The following is an 18,906-nucleotide window of genomic DNA, read 5'->3' on the forward strand; positions in this document are numbered from 1 at the left end:
TTGGATTTATAACTTCCATCATTTATGAGTCTCTTCAGTCTGGAGTAGTACCATCACTCTTTAAGTATGCTTTAGTTATTCCCTTTCTCAAATAACTGTGTATCGTCAGCATACATGTGATGATTCATATTGTGCTTTCTAATCACAGCTCCAAGCGGCTGCGTATATAACGTATACAAGATTGGACCCAATATTGAACCTTGAGGCACTCCAAAGTCTAGCTTAAAAATTGACGAAAGAGAGTCGTGCACAACCACAGATCGTGTACAGCCAATCAGGTAGGACCTAAACTAGTCAAGAACCCTGCCAGACAGGCTAAACGTGTTTAACAATCGTTCAATAAGAAAAGTGTGATCTATAGTGTCAAAGGCAGCACTGAGATCAAGAAGAGAAAGAATTGTTGTTTTGTTCTCATCCACCTCACAAAAGAGGTCGTTGTATATTTTCAATAGCGCAGTTTCTGTGTTATGAAATTGCCGATAGGCAGATTGATATAATTCATATAAATTGTTTTCCTTTAAATATGATTCTTCAATTGAACCAAAACAACTTTCTCCAAGTTTTTTTTATAAAAAGGGAAGGTTGGAGATAGGTCTGGAATTCTTGAGCTCCTATAAATCTGTTCCACCATCAGATGTTGAAACCTTGCTTACTACGATGGGTCTGTGCATTGATGATATAAAAAAATTGGATGGATTACGAACAAAGCTCAGAATTTTCAACTCAAATGTGAAGTCAGTGTTGTTATATGGATGTGAGACGTGGAATGCATCCCATATGTGCATAAAGAGGATCCAGGTTTTCTTGAACAAGTGTCTGAGGAGGCTGCTGAGGATCAAATGGACAGACAGGATCACCAACGAGAAAGTATTAAGAAGAACCAGACAGAGCCTAGTCAGAGATGAGGTGGGAAGAAGACATTGGCGATGGATTGGACACACTCTCAGGAAGTCAAGCAGCTGCATAACAAGAAAAGTGTTAGATTGGAACCCACTGGGTAAATGATCAAGGGGAAGACCTCGTGGAACCTGGAGAAGAGTCACGGAAACGGATGTACAGAAAAATGGGAAGACGTGGAGTGACATCAAGCGACTAGCCCAGGATAGGGAAAGGTGGAGAGTGTTTGTTCGTGGCCTATATCCTGACCCAGGGTGAGAAAGGCAATGATGACCCTGATTCGAACCCGGGACCTTTGAATGAGAGGCCAACACTTTAACCTCTAGGTGACGAGAGCCCCCCACATATATCAGTGTCTGTGGTGTAGCGGTCGTGCGCTTATCCGTCGCACGCAGAAGACCCAAGTTTGATTCCCAAGAAGAGAGAATTTTTATTGAATATCTTGGTCTTTCTTCTGGTGTGTTGTATCCTTATCAGCCCAGGCAGGCCCAGACAGGCAGGATCAGAAACTTGCCTTTTAAGTGATCTAACTTGTGTGAACCCGTGGATGGAACCCGTTCATTTTGTTTTAATAGGGGGGGGGTGGACTATGCCATCTTTTGTAAAATAAGTGGAGCCATATTAAGAGTTCCGTTCTGTTCTTGCGCTCGTGACTCAAACCAGCAGTGGGTTACTAACAAGCCACAAGGTGGTCACAGCGACAGGGGAGGGAATCGGGAATCGGAACGCGATACTGTTCTGCGTTCCGCTGAAGTGAATCGCGAATCGCGTTCCGCAGGGAAGAGTGGCGATTCAGTTCCGTTCTCGCGCTCGCGACCCAGCCCTAATAGAAAGAGACAGAAAGAGAGAGAGAAAGAGAGAGAGAGAGAGAGAGAGAGAGAGAGAGAGAGAGAGAGAGAGAGAGAGAGAGAGAGAGAGAGGGGGGGGGAGAGGGGGGAGGGGGAGAGCAAAAAAGAGAGTGAGAAAAGGTAATAGTAGAAAGAGGGAGAGGTAGAATGAGAGAGGGAGAGGAGGCAGAGCAAGGAGGTGACAAAGGTACAGTAATGGAGGATGCTCTGTGGGCGGCACCGCACGCCTGATAGGAGCCCTCTCTCGCAGCTGAACTGTGGTCTACCTGTGCTGTACGACTGCCCGACTCACGCACTAAAATCTAGATAAGGAAAAAGGTTTTAATCCGAGGTCCTTGTAGTCAGTTTTAGTAAAAACGCCTTCCACTTGTGTTGTGTTTAACTGTAAAAACCGATATGATGCTGCACTGGACAGAAGTTTTCACAGGTGTTGTTTTCCTTTTTAAAAAATCTGATGAAAGTGTTTTTATGCCTCCAGCGACACAATTTAGATCATTAACATTTATAAGAGGCTGGCTCCGGCGCTACCTGCCAAGGCCAACCCGGGCTGAAAGGGATACAACTCCCAAGCAGAAAGACCTAGATACTTGATTTTGTAAAAATATTCTTATTCTTATATATACATTGTATATGTATATATATACATTGTATACACACACACACACACACATATATATATATATATATATATATATATATATATATATATATATATATATATATATATATATATATATATATATATATATATGTATGTGTGTGTGTGTGTGTGTGTGTGTGTGTGTGTGTGTGTGTGTGTGTGTGTGTGTGTGTGTGTGTGTGTGTGTGTGTGTGTGTGTGTGTGTGTGTGTGTGTGTGTGTGTGTGTACAGTGTGATCCAAAGAAAACTGTACAACTTGTTTTCTAAATATCCCGGACAAAATTTGTACAAGAATGTTGTAACTTGGAACAGATATCATTCATTCAAAAGGAATACGTTTGACATAAAATTCACAAAGAAGAAACTTATTTTCGAAAATGAAAATTGCTTTTATTATAAAAACCACCTATAATAACTGCAAAATGCACCAATTTAAAAGATCTTGTTAGGAAAGTCATGTAATGATTGGGGTTTTTTTTCTCCTTTTCTTTCATTTTTAAAAATCTAATCTTTCCACCCCTGTAGATCTAACCTTTAAACAATATTATTTTTCTCCTACAGAGTAAAAAAAAAAATTATAAATATTTCTAATTCTGGAATTCTAGAACCAATGGTCTATAATATGTCCTCCTTTAGACTCGAGACATTTTAAAGCGTCGTTCTGATGTTCAGTGGTGGCCAAAAACAAGGATCCACTCAACCATGAGTACTCAAAGCCACACACACTATACACCTTACAGTATGGAGCTGTTTCTAGAGACAAAAAAAGGGGGTGAGGTTGCCCAAATAGACAGTATTTGTGGAGTTGGTATAACTTGAAAGGTGAATATGGTCTTTGCTAAGGAACCAAATGTCAGTCATAGAGGAAATTTTCACGCTTTTTAAGACGATCGAGGAATCAAGAAAAAGTTGCTACCCTCTGATAGATTTGCAAACGAGAAAATGGTACAGTCGTAGATGAAGATCTGCCTAGAGATTGCGGACCGTTGAAAATTAAGGAAGTCATTGCTGCAGACATCGTCTACGCACAGACGTCTCATGGGGGCTCATCTGCTGAATTCTGCACCCTGATAACGTTTCAAGGGGTGCGAATGGTGTGTGTTTGATCTGAAGTGGTCGTTTTGTCTGGGAATTTTTAGTTCCTATTCTCTACAGGTCCTAACCGACGGACCATTTCCACCCTTGACATCAAAGAAGGCCTTAAGGGCACTTTTGCATTATTTCTGTACCTTGTGCGAAACTTACGAATTGAGTTGGTGGTGAGTAAAATAATGTTCAATACAAGAAGCTCTCTGCTCTTTATTAATCTTAACCATGATCTCAGCAGGCAAAAGAAACTTGAGAACAACTGTCTGCAAATTTCTGTTGGCCTGTTAGACTACTGTAGCTTGCAATATGGCGTAATCGTTGAGACTATTAGCGGTAAGTCTAAGGCGATCTAGTGCGTCATGCTACAACTACAAAAATGGGGATATAGCTGAAAATGGGTTGTTTTTCTACGCGCTATGTAGAGCAAAACTATTCCGTGGATTTATCTAAAATGAATACCAAGAAAACACCTTGACTTCCAAATGTTGTGAACAAATTTGAAACGCATAACTTCAGTATGGAGAAAAATATTAACAAAGAAAGTTGTGCAATTTTTTTTTATCACCCTGTATGTCTATGTGTGTGTGTGTGTGTGTGTGTGTGTGTGTGTGTGTGTGTGTGTGTGTGTGTGTGTGTGCGTATATGTGTGTGTGTGTGTGTGTGTGTGTGTGTGTGTGTCGCCCTTTGCCACGAGGTAGAACTTATCCATACGAGATTGAGATTTTAATGCGGCCTTTTTAAGTGTATTGCGGATCAGCGCATTTATGAGATTGTGGCCATCCTGCTTTCTTGGAAGTTACAACTGTATCGAATAATCGATATGTATTTCATCAAGTGTGCTTACTTTTGTTACACTGAGTGCTATTTAATTAAGTTCGTATATTTTTATTTCTTTAAATTCATGATATCCCTCACAAGATCTTTCACTCGATAAAATGTAGCCATCTTGGATTTCCACTTTTAGACAAAAATGCCCCAAGTTTAGCATCTGGTCCCCATTAGATTTGAAATCAGAAATGGAAACTCAGAGAAAAAACTTTACGGCGCAAAAAAAGCTTTTTCACCAGGACTATTCGGACTATAAGGGCTTAGATAAAAATTTCCGGTGGATATGTAGCCTACATAGGAGTAAGACAGGATTGTTTGGCTCCAACTGGAAGGAAGTACTGAATAACTACACTTGCTTGCTGGCCACGGACAGGTACGGTTGTTCGGTGCTTCTATTTCTAAAGTTCAGTACTACTAACTAGATTCTACATAATCATCATCACCATCCAGTGCCAGATCTGCGACAGACATCGACGATCATGATTCTCCATTCATTTCTTTGCTCGGATGCTCTAAAAAAAGCTACGTTTCCCTGATCTTTCCAAGTTACCCATTTGTTTAGGTTCCCTAAGTATGTTGTTCTGGGCCTTCCCCTGCCTCGCTAGCCCTCAATTTGGCCAGTGAGAGCAAGATGTTCAAGACCCTTATGTCTATTTATATGTCCCAAAAACTGCAAGTGTTGTTTCCTGATTGTTTTTGACATTAAGCGCCCCACGTGGGCTTCATCAAGCACTACCTCATTTGTCTTTTTTTCCTTCCACGATACTCTTATCAGTCTCCTAAGAAACCACATTTCTGTTGCTTCTATTTTATTTTCACTGTCTTCAGTGACTGTCCAGCATTCACAGCCATAAGGGTTGACCAAACATAGCATATCAGAACTTTCATTTCTACATAATACTACCCTATAACTACGAGTATAATAGTGATTAACCCTATCCGTACGACCTGGGGTCATCTTGAACCCCCGGGGTTGTATTCTTCAGTTTAGAATATTCTAGTGCGAAGATCTTTTTGAAATTTTCAATATTTCTCAAAAAATCACTTTGACAGACTGCTATGCAAAGCGTGCGGATCGGATTAACGAGCAAATTTCCTCTTTAGAAAGTGGTGGCTCAGAGTTCCAAACGTTGTATGGATACGAATGTAAAACACGACGTACGGATAGGATTAATGAAAAAAGCGACAGCGAATTGAAACACGTGCGATCTCAAAGACTGTGAAGATCTGAAAGAAATGTTACACATTGTAAATATCACAATGACGCAGAGTCAATCTCAATAAACACACCGTCAGCGACAAACCGCGGAACTGACAACAACTGAGTCGTGCGGCAAACATAGACGGTTTGTTGTTTAATACAGGTTTTTCGGCGCTCGCATCTGCATACGGTCATATGAGCGCCAGAAGATAAAAGCTGTTACAAGAGAGTAACAAACATAAAAAAGAAGAAGGGGAGATAAGGACGATAGATGATGTATGTCATCTTTAGTTTTGTTGGTTTTAGTAGAGATTTTACGGCGCTCGCAACTGCATACGGTCATATGAGCGCCAAGGAGTGGATGTCAACAGAGAAGTCCTTACACAGGGAATCAGACTTACTCTGCTAAACAACAGCACAAAGTCTGCTTCAACTATCAATGCACCCCGTAAATAGTGGGTCACAAGAGTGTGACAAACATACAAAAAAAGTGGTGGAAAAATGGCGATAGTAAAGATAAGGGGGAAAAAGCAGAAGTTCCCTGTTGCAGTTCAGGCACAGTTATGAGCATGACATTGATGAATGAGCCCGTTAAAAATTACAACTCTTCTGCAGTGCTATGAGAACTCGAGATGCCCCCCCCCCCCCCCCCCCCTTTTGGGAATGGCCTAAGGACACTTTTGTCAGTGGCACCGCCCCAGGGGGGGGGGTGGAAGTGTGAGGACAAGCACACGAGTCTGCTCAACTCAAAACCACTCAGGTAGTTCAGTTTCATCAAGAGCTTTACGGCACTTGCAACACAATAAGGTCATATATATAAGTGCCTAAGATTAGAAGTGTTACAAGAGAGTAAAAAAACATAAAAAAGAAGGAGTAAAGATCAGGACGATAGATGTTTTTAGTTTAGTTTTAGTAGAGGTTTTACGGCGCTCACAACTGCATAAGGTCGTAGGAGCGCCAGAAGATTAAGAGCTGTTACAAGAGAGTAACAAACATAAAAAAGGAGGAGAGAGCAGGACGATAGAAGTTTGATGGGAAAGAAGGGGCAAACCACACTAGAGCACCCAACAAGCACCCGCAAACCACCCACATAAAAAAGGAGGAGGAGAGATCAGGACGATAGAATATATTTGATAGGAAAGAAGGAGCAAACCACACCAGAGCACCCGCCAACCACCCAAAACCTCTCAGGGTGGATTGGTAACATTTTATTTCAAACATAACAGTAACATTAGCGCTGGGTCACATAACGTAATACACGAGTAGAATCTATAATACATGTATATGTATGTACATTTTTGGGGATTTAAAACCAACAAAAATATATGGCAAAATGAAGAAACAGCCTTCTTGTACTACCAACGTTAAGAATGCAACACAATTTTATTTTCTTATTTAATCGAAGCAGATCAAGATAAGAACGCATGAGAGGAAAAAGCTAAAGTCATGTGGAAATTTTTGCTCTTTTCTCCATATTAATATTAATATAAAATGTCAGTTTAGTTTTTTTCATAAACGTGGCAGCTAAACACAGCATGAAAAAGAAAAAAAAAGGAAAACTAATGCGTGTGAGATGAAATACCTCAGAAAATCAATCAATGTAACAAGAAAACACAAAATAAAGAACAAAATTACCGTCCATAACTTAATTTCTTACGTACTTAATACTGCACTTGTTTTTCAAGGAAATAAATTGGGGTTTTTTGCGTTCGTCTTGGCAAACAATAGATCTACAAATCTGTGTGATGAATTTTTACTAAACGTACTAGAACATTTTTAATGATTTTTTTCCTGAGGTAGTATTCACGTTTGCAAAAAATCCGTTAAAATTCCAAAGCTTGAGAGTCGTTGGAAACAGGAAATTTACAATTTGGGTGTTAATCAACATTTTTCAGTAAAATCCACACGAGAATATCGTTTTGAACTGACATAAAAGTATTAAAAGGTGTTGAGAAAAAAAAAGAAAAAAACCTGACAAACTGATGGAAAAATACCGATATCGTCGATTTCATTATTTTGACGAGCGCCTGGTTTCACCACGATGTCTCACAATTATTTTCTTACAAGGCGACCGAGTCAACATGCTGTTGCGACGTACAGCATTCGTCATGCCGTGCGAAGCGTGAGGACCAGGATGGCGAACGCCATTCGTCATAGGTTGTATTCTGCATACTGTATTTATTATAACTTACATTTTGTAAAACTAATCACAGATTCAACATTCAGGAATAGTTTTTCCGTACAAAGAAATCTTTTCCTTTTAGACATAGTAGTATTTGCAAACCAAGTCTAATTATAGAAAATATGACCACTAAATCTAGCACTACTCTGTGTCACCAGAGATCCAAAACAGTGCCTGGGGAAGCACGAACTGACCCTTTGCCACGAGGGATTAAGGGGAATAATTTCATCCAGAAATCATAGCGATATCTCTGTGATATTGACAAATGCTAAAGATAAACAGATATTCGACTTAAATTACAAACTTGAACTTCTAATCCAGAGATATGACTGAACAATGGGAAAATACACCATATTCTTTTGAGTAAATTACAACTCCCTTTTGAGATGAAAAAATTCCTAAATTGAAAAAAAGACTTGAAAAACTCAAAAACCGGAGGAATGGTAGAGACAGTGGGTACAATTATTACCACAGCATGCAGAAAAAACCTCCGCCCTTTTCAACATCTACCTAGATCTACTTTATTTTACCTGACATCACGGCAATACCAAATGGTATTCTCAGAGGGAGGGTGCGGTGGCGAAGTGGTTAGTGCACTCGTCTCCGAAGTGGAAAATCTGGGTTCGAGCCTCGGCTCGGACACAGATTTTTTTTCGCCCCCTCCTGCCCACCCAGCAGTAATGGGTACCTGACTGGGAGTTGGGGAAGTAAAGGCGGCGTGGAAAGGAACTGGTCACCCTACCACAATATGCCAAAGGCCCAGAAAGTTGTCTCACTAACGAGGCAATCCCCAATGTCCGGATCGGATGGGGGGGGGGGGGAACTTTACTTTTACCAGAGATGCAAACCACAGAAAACCGAAATGAGTATTGGGAAATATGAAAATGTGTATTTTCAGGGGAAAATGTGTATTTTCAGGGGAAAATGTGTATTTTCAGGGGAAAATGTGTATTTTCAGGGGAAAATGTGTATTCCTCACCACCGACAGACCAACTAGTAAAATGTTCAGGGTGTCCTGCGATATTTCCTTTAAACAATTTACGAGCTCACCAGCTCCAAAAAGGGAGCACACACGTGTACAATATACAGGTATCCAGTCAACAACATGTCAGTGTTCAGTGTCGTACTGGGGTCTTGTTTGACTTAAGTATTTCAGTCTTTTAAAATATTTTCCTCTCATTATTACGTAAAAAATAAATCCTGCTTTGAGCGTTCAGAAGGGCCTAGAACAAGAATTTCGACAATCAAGAACCAGTCTGGGTGCCATGATTCTTATTATGAACTGACATACTAAAATTATTGCTCAAACTCAGTTTTAGTAGAGGTTTTACGGCGCTCACAACTGCATAAGGTCATATGAGCGCCAGAAGATTAGAGGTGTCACAAGAGAGTAACAAACATAAAAAAGAAGAAGGGGGGGATAAAGACGATAGATGTTTGATAGGAAAGAAGAAGCAAACCACACCAGAGCACCCGCCAACCACCCACGCTCAAACTCAGAGAAGAGCAATAACTTGAATGGCTCAAGTAGACCCACGCAGTGTGAGAGTTGTAACAACTGTGGGAGGGCGAGATGCAGTGACACTGAAAATCTGCCAGTCTTGAACAGAAAGCTACAACATACACTGTAGGTATAATTTACTAGATTCTAGATCTATTACCCATCCAATGAAACGCGAACACTTTATTTCAATAACACAGACTTGCAAAGTATGAAGGATCCCCGATTCCCTGATTCCCCACACGGCCTGCACCAACTCGCGCTTTGCAGAGAGCTATAATCAAAATTCTGAAATTTGCTTCCAGGTTTTTGTCCTCTGGTGTTGCCATCACGCCACCCCCCCCCCCTTTCCCCCGAGTGTATGTTTTAAAAAAAATCAATAATCCCCTCCCCTATTCCGTAGTCCTATACTTCGCAAGGTCGTTACTCCCACCAAAGACGGTCTTCGCTCACACGATGCCGTATTTATTTAAGATGCAAATGCACGAAGGGTCACTGACCGGTCACGATGGCGAGCCAGACAATCTAAAAATCGGACGACGCTTGTATTTTCTTTTCTTTTTTTTCCCACAAGTGACAGCACAGAGACAAGTCCGAGTGTTGAATAAATTTTATTTGCGCAGCAACACAGCGTTTACTCTGCACAACCTGCATTGTCACAAATATTCCCATATCAGACTACCTCTGGCAAACTTCTCGGTGGTAACGAAAGCGAAAGTAGATCTTGAACTTGATTTTCCCTATCGAGCCTCGGTGTCACATACACTTCCGCCTGCCGCCATAGCCACCTCTTCGCGTGAAAGTGAAACGTACTCTCGGACGGTGAAAAGCTGAACGAATATAATATCACAATCGCGACCGGCAAAAATGAACCTACTGACCTTATCGGACTTGGTTTTCAAATTTTCCAGTTCCGCGATACTGAAACTATTTTGACAAAAGATGGGACTTGAGATAATTAGGTTTACTCGACCAAGCTGAATCTCGTATTTTTCGCATTCCAGGATGCGTATTTTTTCATGATAAGTCGTATTCGCGTACTTTCGGCCAAAAATCGTACTAAAATACGTAAAATCAAAATCGTACTGGTTGGCATCTGTTTTACTCTCAGAGGTCTTTGGTCGGTTACAACATTCAACCTCCCACTCCCTTCTCAATAACGATTTGTTGTGGCTAGGAGAAACAGATAAAACACTGGGAACCAAACTGAATGCTACACTTTATTCTGTTGGCCCATCCTCTTACTCAGCTCGTATTCATCATTTGTTGCAGCAGAAACACCTGACTAAAACTGGGACCAAACTGACCTGGTCAACAGCAGTTATGTTACCAAAATTCCAAAGCTCGGCAAAATCCTTGGCCAAGAAGTTCATTAACACTCGGAGAGTTAAAAATACAGAAAACTAGTAGGACCTGTAAAACTCATACCAAATAAAGCAGTCCATTACAATACATGCCAGCCCGTGGGATCCAGTTTTACATCTCTTTCAAAACAAGGAACTGACATAAAAGGTGTTGAGATGGGACCTTTGAATTAAAATCACATTCTCTGAAAAAAAAAAACCACAACAGAGTGGACATCAGTCATTTATAACTTTCAAAACAACAAAGGCTCAGAAACTCTGGGACTCAAACCCAGGCCATCAGCATCCGAGTTAAGTACAGCATCCCACCTCGACACTCACAACCGTTTTGTCTTCATTCACACCATCAGTAGATCCAACATTTGTGTTAGGACACCGTGGAATCAGGGGCTCATCAATTTTTGAGCATGTGGAGTTATTGGTATCCTTTTAAAACATGTTCATTTGTCTTGCTTTTAAAGTAAAAAAATACCCATGCATCTTGAACAGATGTCTCAATATCGGTAATTAGCGGTGGTGGGAGTCACCTGGTTTCAGTGGTAAAATTAACAAGAAAACGACAACCAAAGTATGGTGACTTCCATAGCTTTTGAGTCCTCAGAAACTTTTTAAAAAAATTTTCCCCCCCAGCTTTAATCAACATTTTTTAATAAAATCTACACAGAAATGTTTTCAAATGGACATAAAAAGCATTGAGACAAAAAAACAAAATTTCAAGAAAAATCACAAGACTGGCTGAGTTGTTGTTGTTATCGATCCAGCAACAGACGGGCTGGGAAAACTCCAGTATCTCCGATTTGATTACTTTGATGAGCGCCTGATTACACCACGATGCCTCACATTTGTGAGGCCTGCTAACAAAATGAGTTACTTCTCGCAATCCATGAATAGAGATATCAGCCAAAAATCAACACAGAGGTCATATTTGTAGAATCTAAACCAATGCCATTCTCTTCAAGTTTAACATGTCTTTTATCATTTCATACTGATAAATTGTAGAGCTTCAATCTATAAATTTGATGTTTCTATTTCCATCGGTCTAAAATCTGAGAAGTAACTCATTTTGTCAGCACACTTCACATTTATCCATCCATCCATCGACAGTATGTACAGCATGGCCGCGGCACTAGATCTGGGTCAGTTGCTCGGGGCATAGCCTCGACCCATGGGAAGTCCACGACCACGGCCCATGGGAAGCACCCCTCGGCCACCAACACCACCACCAGCAGCGGACAGGGAGGGAGGAGGAGCCGCTCCGCGACCGACCGTCGGCCCAGCACCTCTCCCCATAACATGCGACGCTGCGGCGGCGGCGGCCATAGAGCTCGGGGCAGCGGGAGAACCCTGACGCCAGACAGACCCGGTAGGAGCTGATGCTGCCGCTGCGCCACCGCCGCCCACTTGACCCCACGCCGATGGGACTTGGCCCTGGGAGAAGACACATGGAAAGTGACATTATTCAATAGGGTAAATCATTTCTTTAACAGTTTTCAACAAACAAAAAGTTACCTTCATCATTATCATCATCATCATCATCGTTTTAAGTAGCAGGTAATAATAAAGGGTTGAGACTTTATAGATTTTTCAAATTTAATATAGGTTCAACTTTTTGCCCGATAAAGGGCTTCGTCAGGAACACGATACAAAAAAATATATTTGACCCCACGCCGACGGGGAAAGTGACATTTTTCAACAGGGTAAATCATTTCTTTAACAGTTTTCAACAAACAAAAAGTTACCTTCATCATTATCATCATCATCATTATCATCATTATCATCATCACCATCATCATAATCATCATCACCATCACCATCATCATTGTAAGTAGCAGGGAATAAAAAAGGGTTGAGACTTTATAGATTTTTCAAATTTAATACAGGTTCAACGTTTCGCTCGGTAAAGGGCTTCGTCAGGAACACGACACAAAAAAATATATTTGACCCCACGCTGACGGGACTTGACCCTGGGAGAAAACACGGGGAAAGTGACATTTTTCAACAGTGGAAATCATTTCTTGAACAGTTTCCAACAAACAAAAAGTTACCTTCTTCCTCATCATCTTCATCATCATCAGTAAAAATCATCTAAAGTATTATTATTTAAAAAAAGAAAAGAAAAACAACAAAACGTCTCTGATAGCTGTTCTGAACAAACTAACTCTAACAGAAACTGCTACATTCACACCTTCTCTGCCGTCGTAAGGGAAAACGACGAATGGTCAAAATTGTTTTATTTTTTTATTTTTACATAGTTCATAGAGTATTGAATTCTGCATCTGATGGTGTAAAACTTTTTGTCTTATCCTAATCCGTTGTTGCGTAACTGAGAGTTCGTCGTTTTCCCTTACACTGGCGTGCTCCGAGCCAGAGCTCAGTGTAAGGGAGAACGACGAATGGTTGATCGGTCAAGGATCACTGCTCGTTCAGCATTGTCCCCTGGTCTCTGCCGTTGGGCAAATTCTGCATGGGCCACGAATGACAATTGATCACTGTTCCGTCAGTACAAACATACTAGGTTTTTTGCAAGCAAACACACCACCCCCTCCCCCGGAGTACCGTCGACCAGGTTTATAAGATCGTATCATTTAGTGTGTCTTTCTGTTTGCTTTCACGTATTAGGCCTAAGCTGATGGTGTGAATTGACAAGAGCAGGCGGGAGAGAGGGGAAAACGGATGAGAACAGGGGGAAAGGGGTGGGGATGGGAGGGTCAAAAAAGTATTTAGGGAGAAATTTATTAGCACTGCATGTTAGTGTCCGCCAGATGTTCACAGACTAACGTCATGTTAGTTTCCTGTCCAGTCATTTGACATCCTAAATCCCAACGATGGTTATAGTGCCGCAATTTGTCTACACATGTCACTGGTCGACATCATTATAGAATTACCAAGCAATTAATGACACTGCGTTATGACAGTAAATTTCTTTGTCCAACTTAAAAAGTGGACGTATTGTGGCGACACTTAGTTTTGCTTTACGATTTTTTATGACTTGATGGACGTTACGATCGAGTATAATAATGTCTTGCAGATTCAAACTGTCCTTGTCGATCTCTACTTTGTGGTATGTTTTCCGATCCGATCAACTGAATCCTTTATCAAATACAAAGCGTCGCATTACCTCTCCCAAAAGCGTTTGAGATACAGTCTTGTCAGATTGTTATATTTCTTACGTGAAAGTTTGACTTTGCAATGATCTGATCGTATTATTGACATTGTAACATTGTTGATCCCTTTGGTCGTGCAGGGAAAATTTTGCAATTAGCGAAACTAAAAGTAAAACTCGCTTCTGAAGAGAATACAAGAGAGAGATATTGTGGAGACCAAACCTTGGTTCCGAATGAGAAAGTTTTAAATCAAGCTGTTGAAAATGTGTGCACATCCGATTTGTACACTGACTGTGTAGTATTTAACACCAAGCGAGGAAGGGAAACGAAGGACGTTGCTTACCGAGTTACAGTTGGGATATAATAAACACCTAATAGCTAGATCTAGTTTGTACACGTCTTATTTTTATCTGCAGTAACCAGTACACAGTCATTACTGTCAATAATGCGTCACAACTGACCATCACCTACACCAATAAACGTTCACGAGTGTAAAGGAGAACGACGAACCATACCATTCGTCGTTTTCGCGTACATCGCAAGGCTCACTTGCGGGCGCGCAGTGTAGGGGAGAACGAGGAATGTCGAATAACTTTGTTACTTTTTAACCTAAACCATTCAAACTTTAGAAACTGCTTCATGAACACCTCAAACAGTTATCTGGTGAATTACAGCTTAAAAGAGTGAAAAATAGAATAGTTATAAAGTGAAAACAGTTTTTGTCTCTCCTGAAAAATTTGCCTCGCTACCTGCGCAGGACCATTCGTCGTTTTCCCTTACGACGGCAGTTCTATTCACAACTTATAAATATCCGGTACCAATTCAGACACTGGACAACCAAAAAAAAAAAAAACCACCAAAAAACCTCAGGACACAAAAGGGTAGGAACTTTCTGACACCTTGTCAACCTAACGTTTGCTTACTCCTGGATTTGGCACTTTTATAGTTTAATGTGTGTTGTTCTAAGGGCAAAGTGGCACTGAGAGATTACAAGGGTTCAGGGCAAAGAGGATGTAGGAGTTAGAAATCTGCATGTGACCAGTGACGTGGACTTCCCAGGGTGGCTCTCGTGGCCTAGAGGTTAAAGTTAAGGTCCTGGGTTTGAATCCGGGTAGCGACCAAAAAATTTTCTTCTCTAAAATTGTCTCCTTTCACCTCCTTTCCTACTCTCTAGCAATGTTCAGTGGTCTGCTTTTGTCTCCTCTTTCTGCCCCCACCCCCTCACCTCCTTTGACCCCTCCTCTGGGCTCCTGACTCTTTCAGCAGCTCTTATGACCTTATGCAGTTGCGAACGCCGTAAAACACTTACCAATAAAAAAGAAAAATAGACTGCCCTAGTGTGGTAGTTTCCTCCCCTTATACATCCGGAAGGTGGGGCAGAGGGTCGGGGTAGCCAAAATTGTTTTAAAAATCAGTATTTTTGTCAAATCAAATAAAAATCATTAACAATTCAGTCACATTTGTAACAATGGGCAATAGTCCTAGGTGAAGCCTGCTGACAAAATGAGTTACTTCTCAGATTCAAACCTTTGAAAATAGATACGTCACGCTTATGGGTGGAGTTTTTGCAATTTTTAAGTATGAAAAAATAAAAGGCATGTTATGCTTAAAGAAAATAGAATCAATATAAAATATAACAAATTTGAACTAAGTGTCAATTTTTTGTCAATATCTCCATTCGTAGATTGCGAGAAAGAACTCATTTTGTCAGCACACATCACCTGTAACAACTTACCCGGGTCCCTGGTGCTAAGGCTGGGAATCCTGGCGGAGGTCGAACCCCACCCAGCAGGCCCGGAGCCCCTGGGTTGACCACGGGTCTACCTCGGCCCACGGCCAGGGCGGAACCTGAGGACAGCCAATGAACACAGACATGAGTAACAGTGAATGCTTTAGGGCTGTTTTCACTTGGTCAGAGATTGTTTCTTTGTTTTAGTTGAGGTTTTACGGCACTCGCAACTTCATTACGTCATATAAGCGCCAGAAGATTAGAGGTCTTACAAGAAAGTAACAAACACAAAAAAGAAGGAGAGATAGTTTACTTTTAGTAGAGGTTTTTTGGAGCTAGCAACTGCATAAGGTCTTATGAGCGGAAAGGGGTGAATGTCAACAGAGAAGTCCTCACAGGGAATCAGGCTTACTCTGCTCACCTCTCTAGCTTCAACAGCACAAAGTCTGTATTAACTTTCAAGGCACCCAAGAAATAGCAGGCCACAAGAGTGTGACAAACATACAAAAGAAGTAGAGTAAAATGATGATAGAGGGTTAAAGTTGTAGCGTGGGCAGTCTAGTGGTTTCGCTTCCAGACTCGTAATCGTGAGGTCACGGGTTCCGTAGTTCAAGGCTCTGTTTGGCCCGATGTTGTGTCCTTGGAAAAGGAACTTTACACAAATGTTCTTTCCTCATTTCACCCAAGTGGGAATGGATACCCGGCTATTGAAGGCAAAAGATATTATCGGTTTGTAGTGTTTCAGCGCTTAATCTGCTGCTTGCACTCAATGCTTTCCAGCGAGCCAAATATGTTTCTTTGTGTCCTAAGAGGTCGTGGGGTAATGATAGTTGTTAAAAGCATAAAGCATACTGTGGAGCAAGGGAAAACACAACACAAATGCTATTTATTGTTATAATGATCATTAACATTACTATTATTATTATTATTATCTATTTTTATTATTATTTGTATTATCATTACCATTATCATTATTATCATCATCATTATCATTATAATTATTATTATACAAATGTAATCGTTATTTTTAGTATCATTAATAATAATGATAAATGACATTTATATAGCGCTCAGCCCCGATTAAAGTACACAGGCTCTGAGCACTTTATAATGCAGCACAAAGTACAACAGTTACATAAAACGCTGTGTTCTGACCTGAAGAAAATCACTCCAAATATTCATCTTATTGATTTAAAAATAGAAACGACTTCAGCTGATATTTGAAAGAATCAAAAGATTTGATCTCTCTTAAAGTACTAGGAAAAGCATTCAAAATCTTGGGGCTTCGGTATTCAAACGCCCTTTCAGCTATTGTTTTAAATTTCATAGAGATGGTAAAATAAATGTCTTTTTGTCAGCTGATGACCATAAACTGTGAGTTGGAATGTACAGTCCTAACAGATTTGATAAATATGATGGAACGTTTTCATTCAAACATTTGTGACAGAGGGTGGTCAACTTGTACACAATTCTTTTCTCAACAGGAAGCCAAAGCAATGTCCGTAATAGAGGTTTAGCATTATCATTATCTCTATCACCTCAAGGAGAAAAAAGCAAAGTATTTTTACAGAGCCCACATTAAAAACTCACCCATTCTCAGTCCATTGTGCTGAAAAACTCCCATCCCTGCCTGTAGATGAAACAAAAGTAAAAGGTACTATAACATAATATTGGCCATAATAAGGCAGATGTATGTCATCTTGTTTCTTTTAGTAGAGGTTTTTACGGCGCTCACAACTGTGTAAAGGTCATATGAGCACCAGAAGATAAGAGGTGTTACAAGAGAGTGACAAACATAAAAAAGAAGAAGAGAAGATAAGGACGATAGATGATGTATGTCATCTTTAGTTTAGTTAGTTTTAGTAGAGATTTTACGGCGCTCACAACTGCATGAGGTCATATGAGCACCAAGGGGTGGATGTCAACAGAGAAATTCTTACAAGGAATCAGACTTATTCTGCTCACCTCTCTAGCTTCAACAGCACGTCACGAGAGTGTGACAAACATACAAAAGAAGTAGAGGAAAATGACGATAGTAAGGATTAGGAAAGTAAAAGCAGCAGTTCCCTGTGGTAGATCAGGCACAGTTATGAGCATGACATTGTTGGATCAGCCCATTTACAATTCTACTGTGCATTAGAATGAGAAATGTCCACCCTTTGGGAATGGCCTAAAGACACTTCAGTCAGAGGTACCACTCTGTGGGGGGGGGGGGGAGTACTTGTATTTGAGTCGCAGTGCAGGTGCTACTAAAAGTGCACAGTTAGCTCAGTTGGTATCATGCCGGAGTACGAAGCAGAAAGTCCCGGTTCAAATCCCCGACAGGGCATTCTAAACTTGTTTTTTCAGGAGGATGTTTTTTTTCAGATTCTCCACTCATTAGTCTAGGCTAGGTCTTACTCATAGTTTAGTTTCAGTAAGTGTTTTACGGCACTTTCAACACAATAAGGTCATATAAATGCTGAAGATAAGAGGCATTACAAGAGAAACAAACATGAAAAAAGGGAGGGGAGATAAAGACGATAGATGTCTGATGAGAAAGAAGAAGCAAACCACACCAGAGCACCCACCAACCACCCACAAGGTCCTACTGAAAATGTTCGTAATTTGTGAGGCATCCTGGTGAAACCAGGCACTTATCAATACATTTTATCTTTTTTGTCAAAAGAGTGAACACAAAATGGAGTGAAAGACAGAAGTACATAAGGTTGGAAATGGGGACATTAATTCTGACCTGGATATCAAAGTTTAAAAGAAAAGACAATTATTATTTTTCTAGCTGAAATCTTTATAATGCAGGATACTTTCAACAAGCACTTTTGAATGTCAACTATGCAAAGTATAGTTAGTTTTAGTAAGGTTTTACGGGCGCTAGCAACTGCATAAGATCATATGAGCGCCAAAGGGTGGATGTCAACAGAGAAGTCCTTACAGGGAATCGGGCTTACTCTGCTCACCTCTCTAGCTTCAACAACACAAAGTCGGCTTCGACTATCAAGGCATCCCGGAAATAGCGGGTCAGAAGAGTGTGACAAACATACAATAGAAGTAGAGGAAAAATTACAATAGTAAGGATTAGGAAAGAAAAAGCAGCAGTTCCCTGTTGCAGTTCAGGCACAGTTATGAGCGTGACATTGATGAATCAGCCCATATACAATTATAATTCTACTGTGCATAAAAGCACGAGATGCTAATGTCTCCCCTTTGGAAATGGCCTAAATACACTTCAGTCAGTAGCACCACCGCGGGGGGTAATGCATAGTATAAAAAAAGAAAGAACACAAACACAATATACTCACAGCAGGTTGTTGAGGCACTGAGGAAAAAAAAGCACACAAGTTGGAATCACAAGTTGAAAAAAGCTTCATCATAGAATCATAATATCGTGAGAATTCGCTCTGGTGTCTAAATAAATAATATAGAGCTAGAAATACTTCTTTTGAGAATGAACAGAAAACCTTGCAAGCATTTCTTTTTCCTTAAAGCTGGGAGTCGCTTTTTTCCCAAACATATCCCCCCCCCC

General features: G+C 40.6%; 1 protein-coding gene across 1 annotated transcript in view; it reads right to left on the reverse strand.

Moving 5' to 3' along the window:
• Window positions 1–11,578: 11,578 nt before the first annotated feature.
• The window catches only part of LOC101847163 (protein maelstrom homolog), a 43,749-nt gene continuing 36,421 nt past the window's right edge, over window positions 11,579–18,906 (reverse strand). The window contains exons 13-16 of the mRNA XM_005089872.3: window positions 18,683–18,699; window positions 16,974–17,013; window positions 15,390–15,502; window positions 11,579–11,978 (exon numbers count right to left, since the gene is read on the reverse strand). Coding sequence (XP_005089929.2) covers window positions 11,688–11,978; window positions 15,390–15,502; window positions 16,974–17,013; window positions 18,683–18,699 — 461 coding nt within the window. The 3' untranslated portion in view covers window positions 11,579–11,687. The remainder of the gene's footprint in view (window positions 11,979–15,389; window positions 15,503–16,973; window positions 17,014–18,682; window positions 18,700–18,906) is intronic.

The sequence above is a fragment of the Aplysia californica genome, unplaced genomic scaffold (genome assembly GCF_000002075.1).
Source record: "Aplysia californica isolate F4 #8 unplaced genomic scaffold, AplCal3.0 scaffold00010, whole genome shotgun sequence".
NCBI lineage: Eukaryota > Metazoa > Mollusca > Gastropoda > Aplysiida > Aplysiidae > Aplysia > Aplysia californica.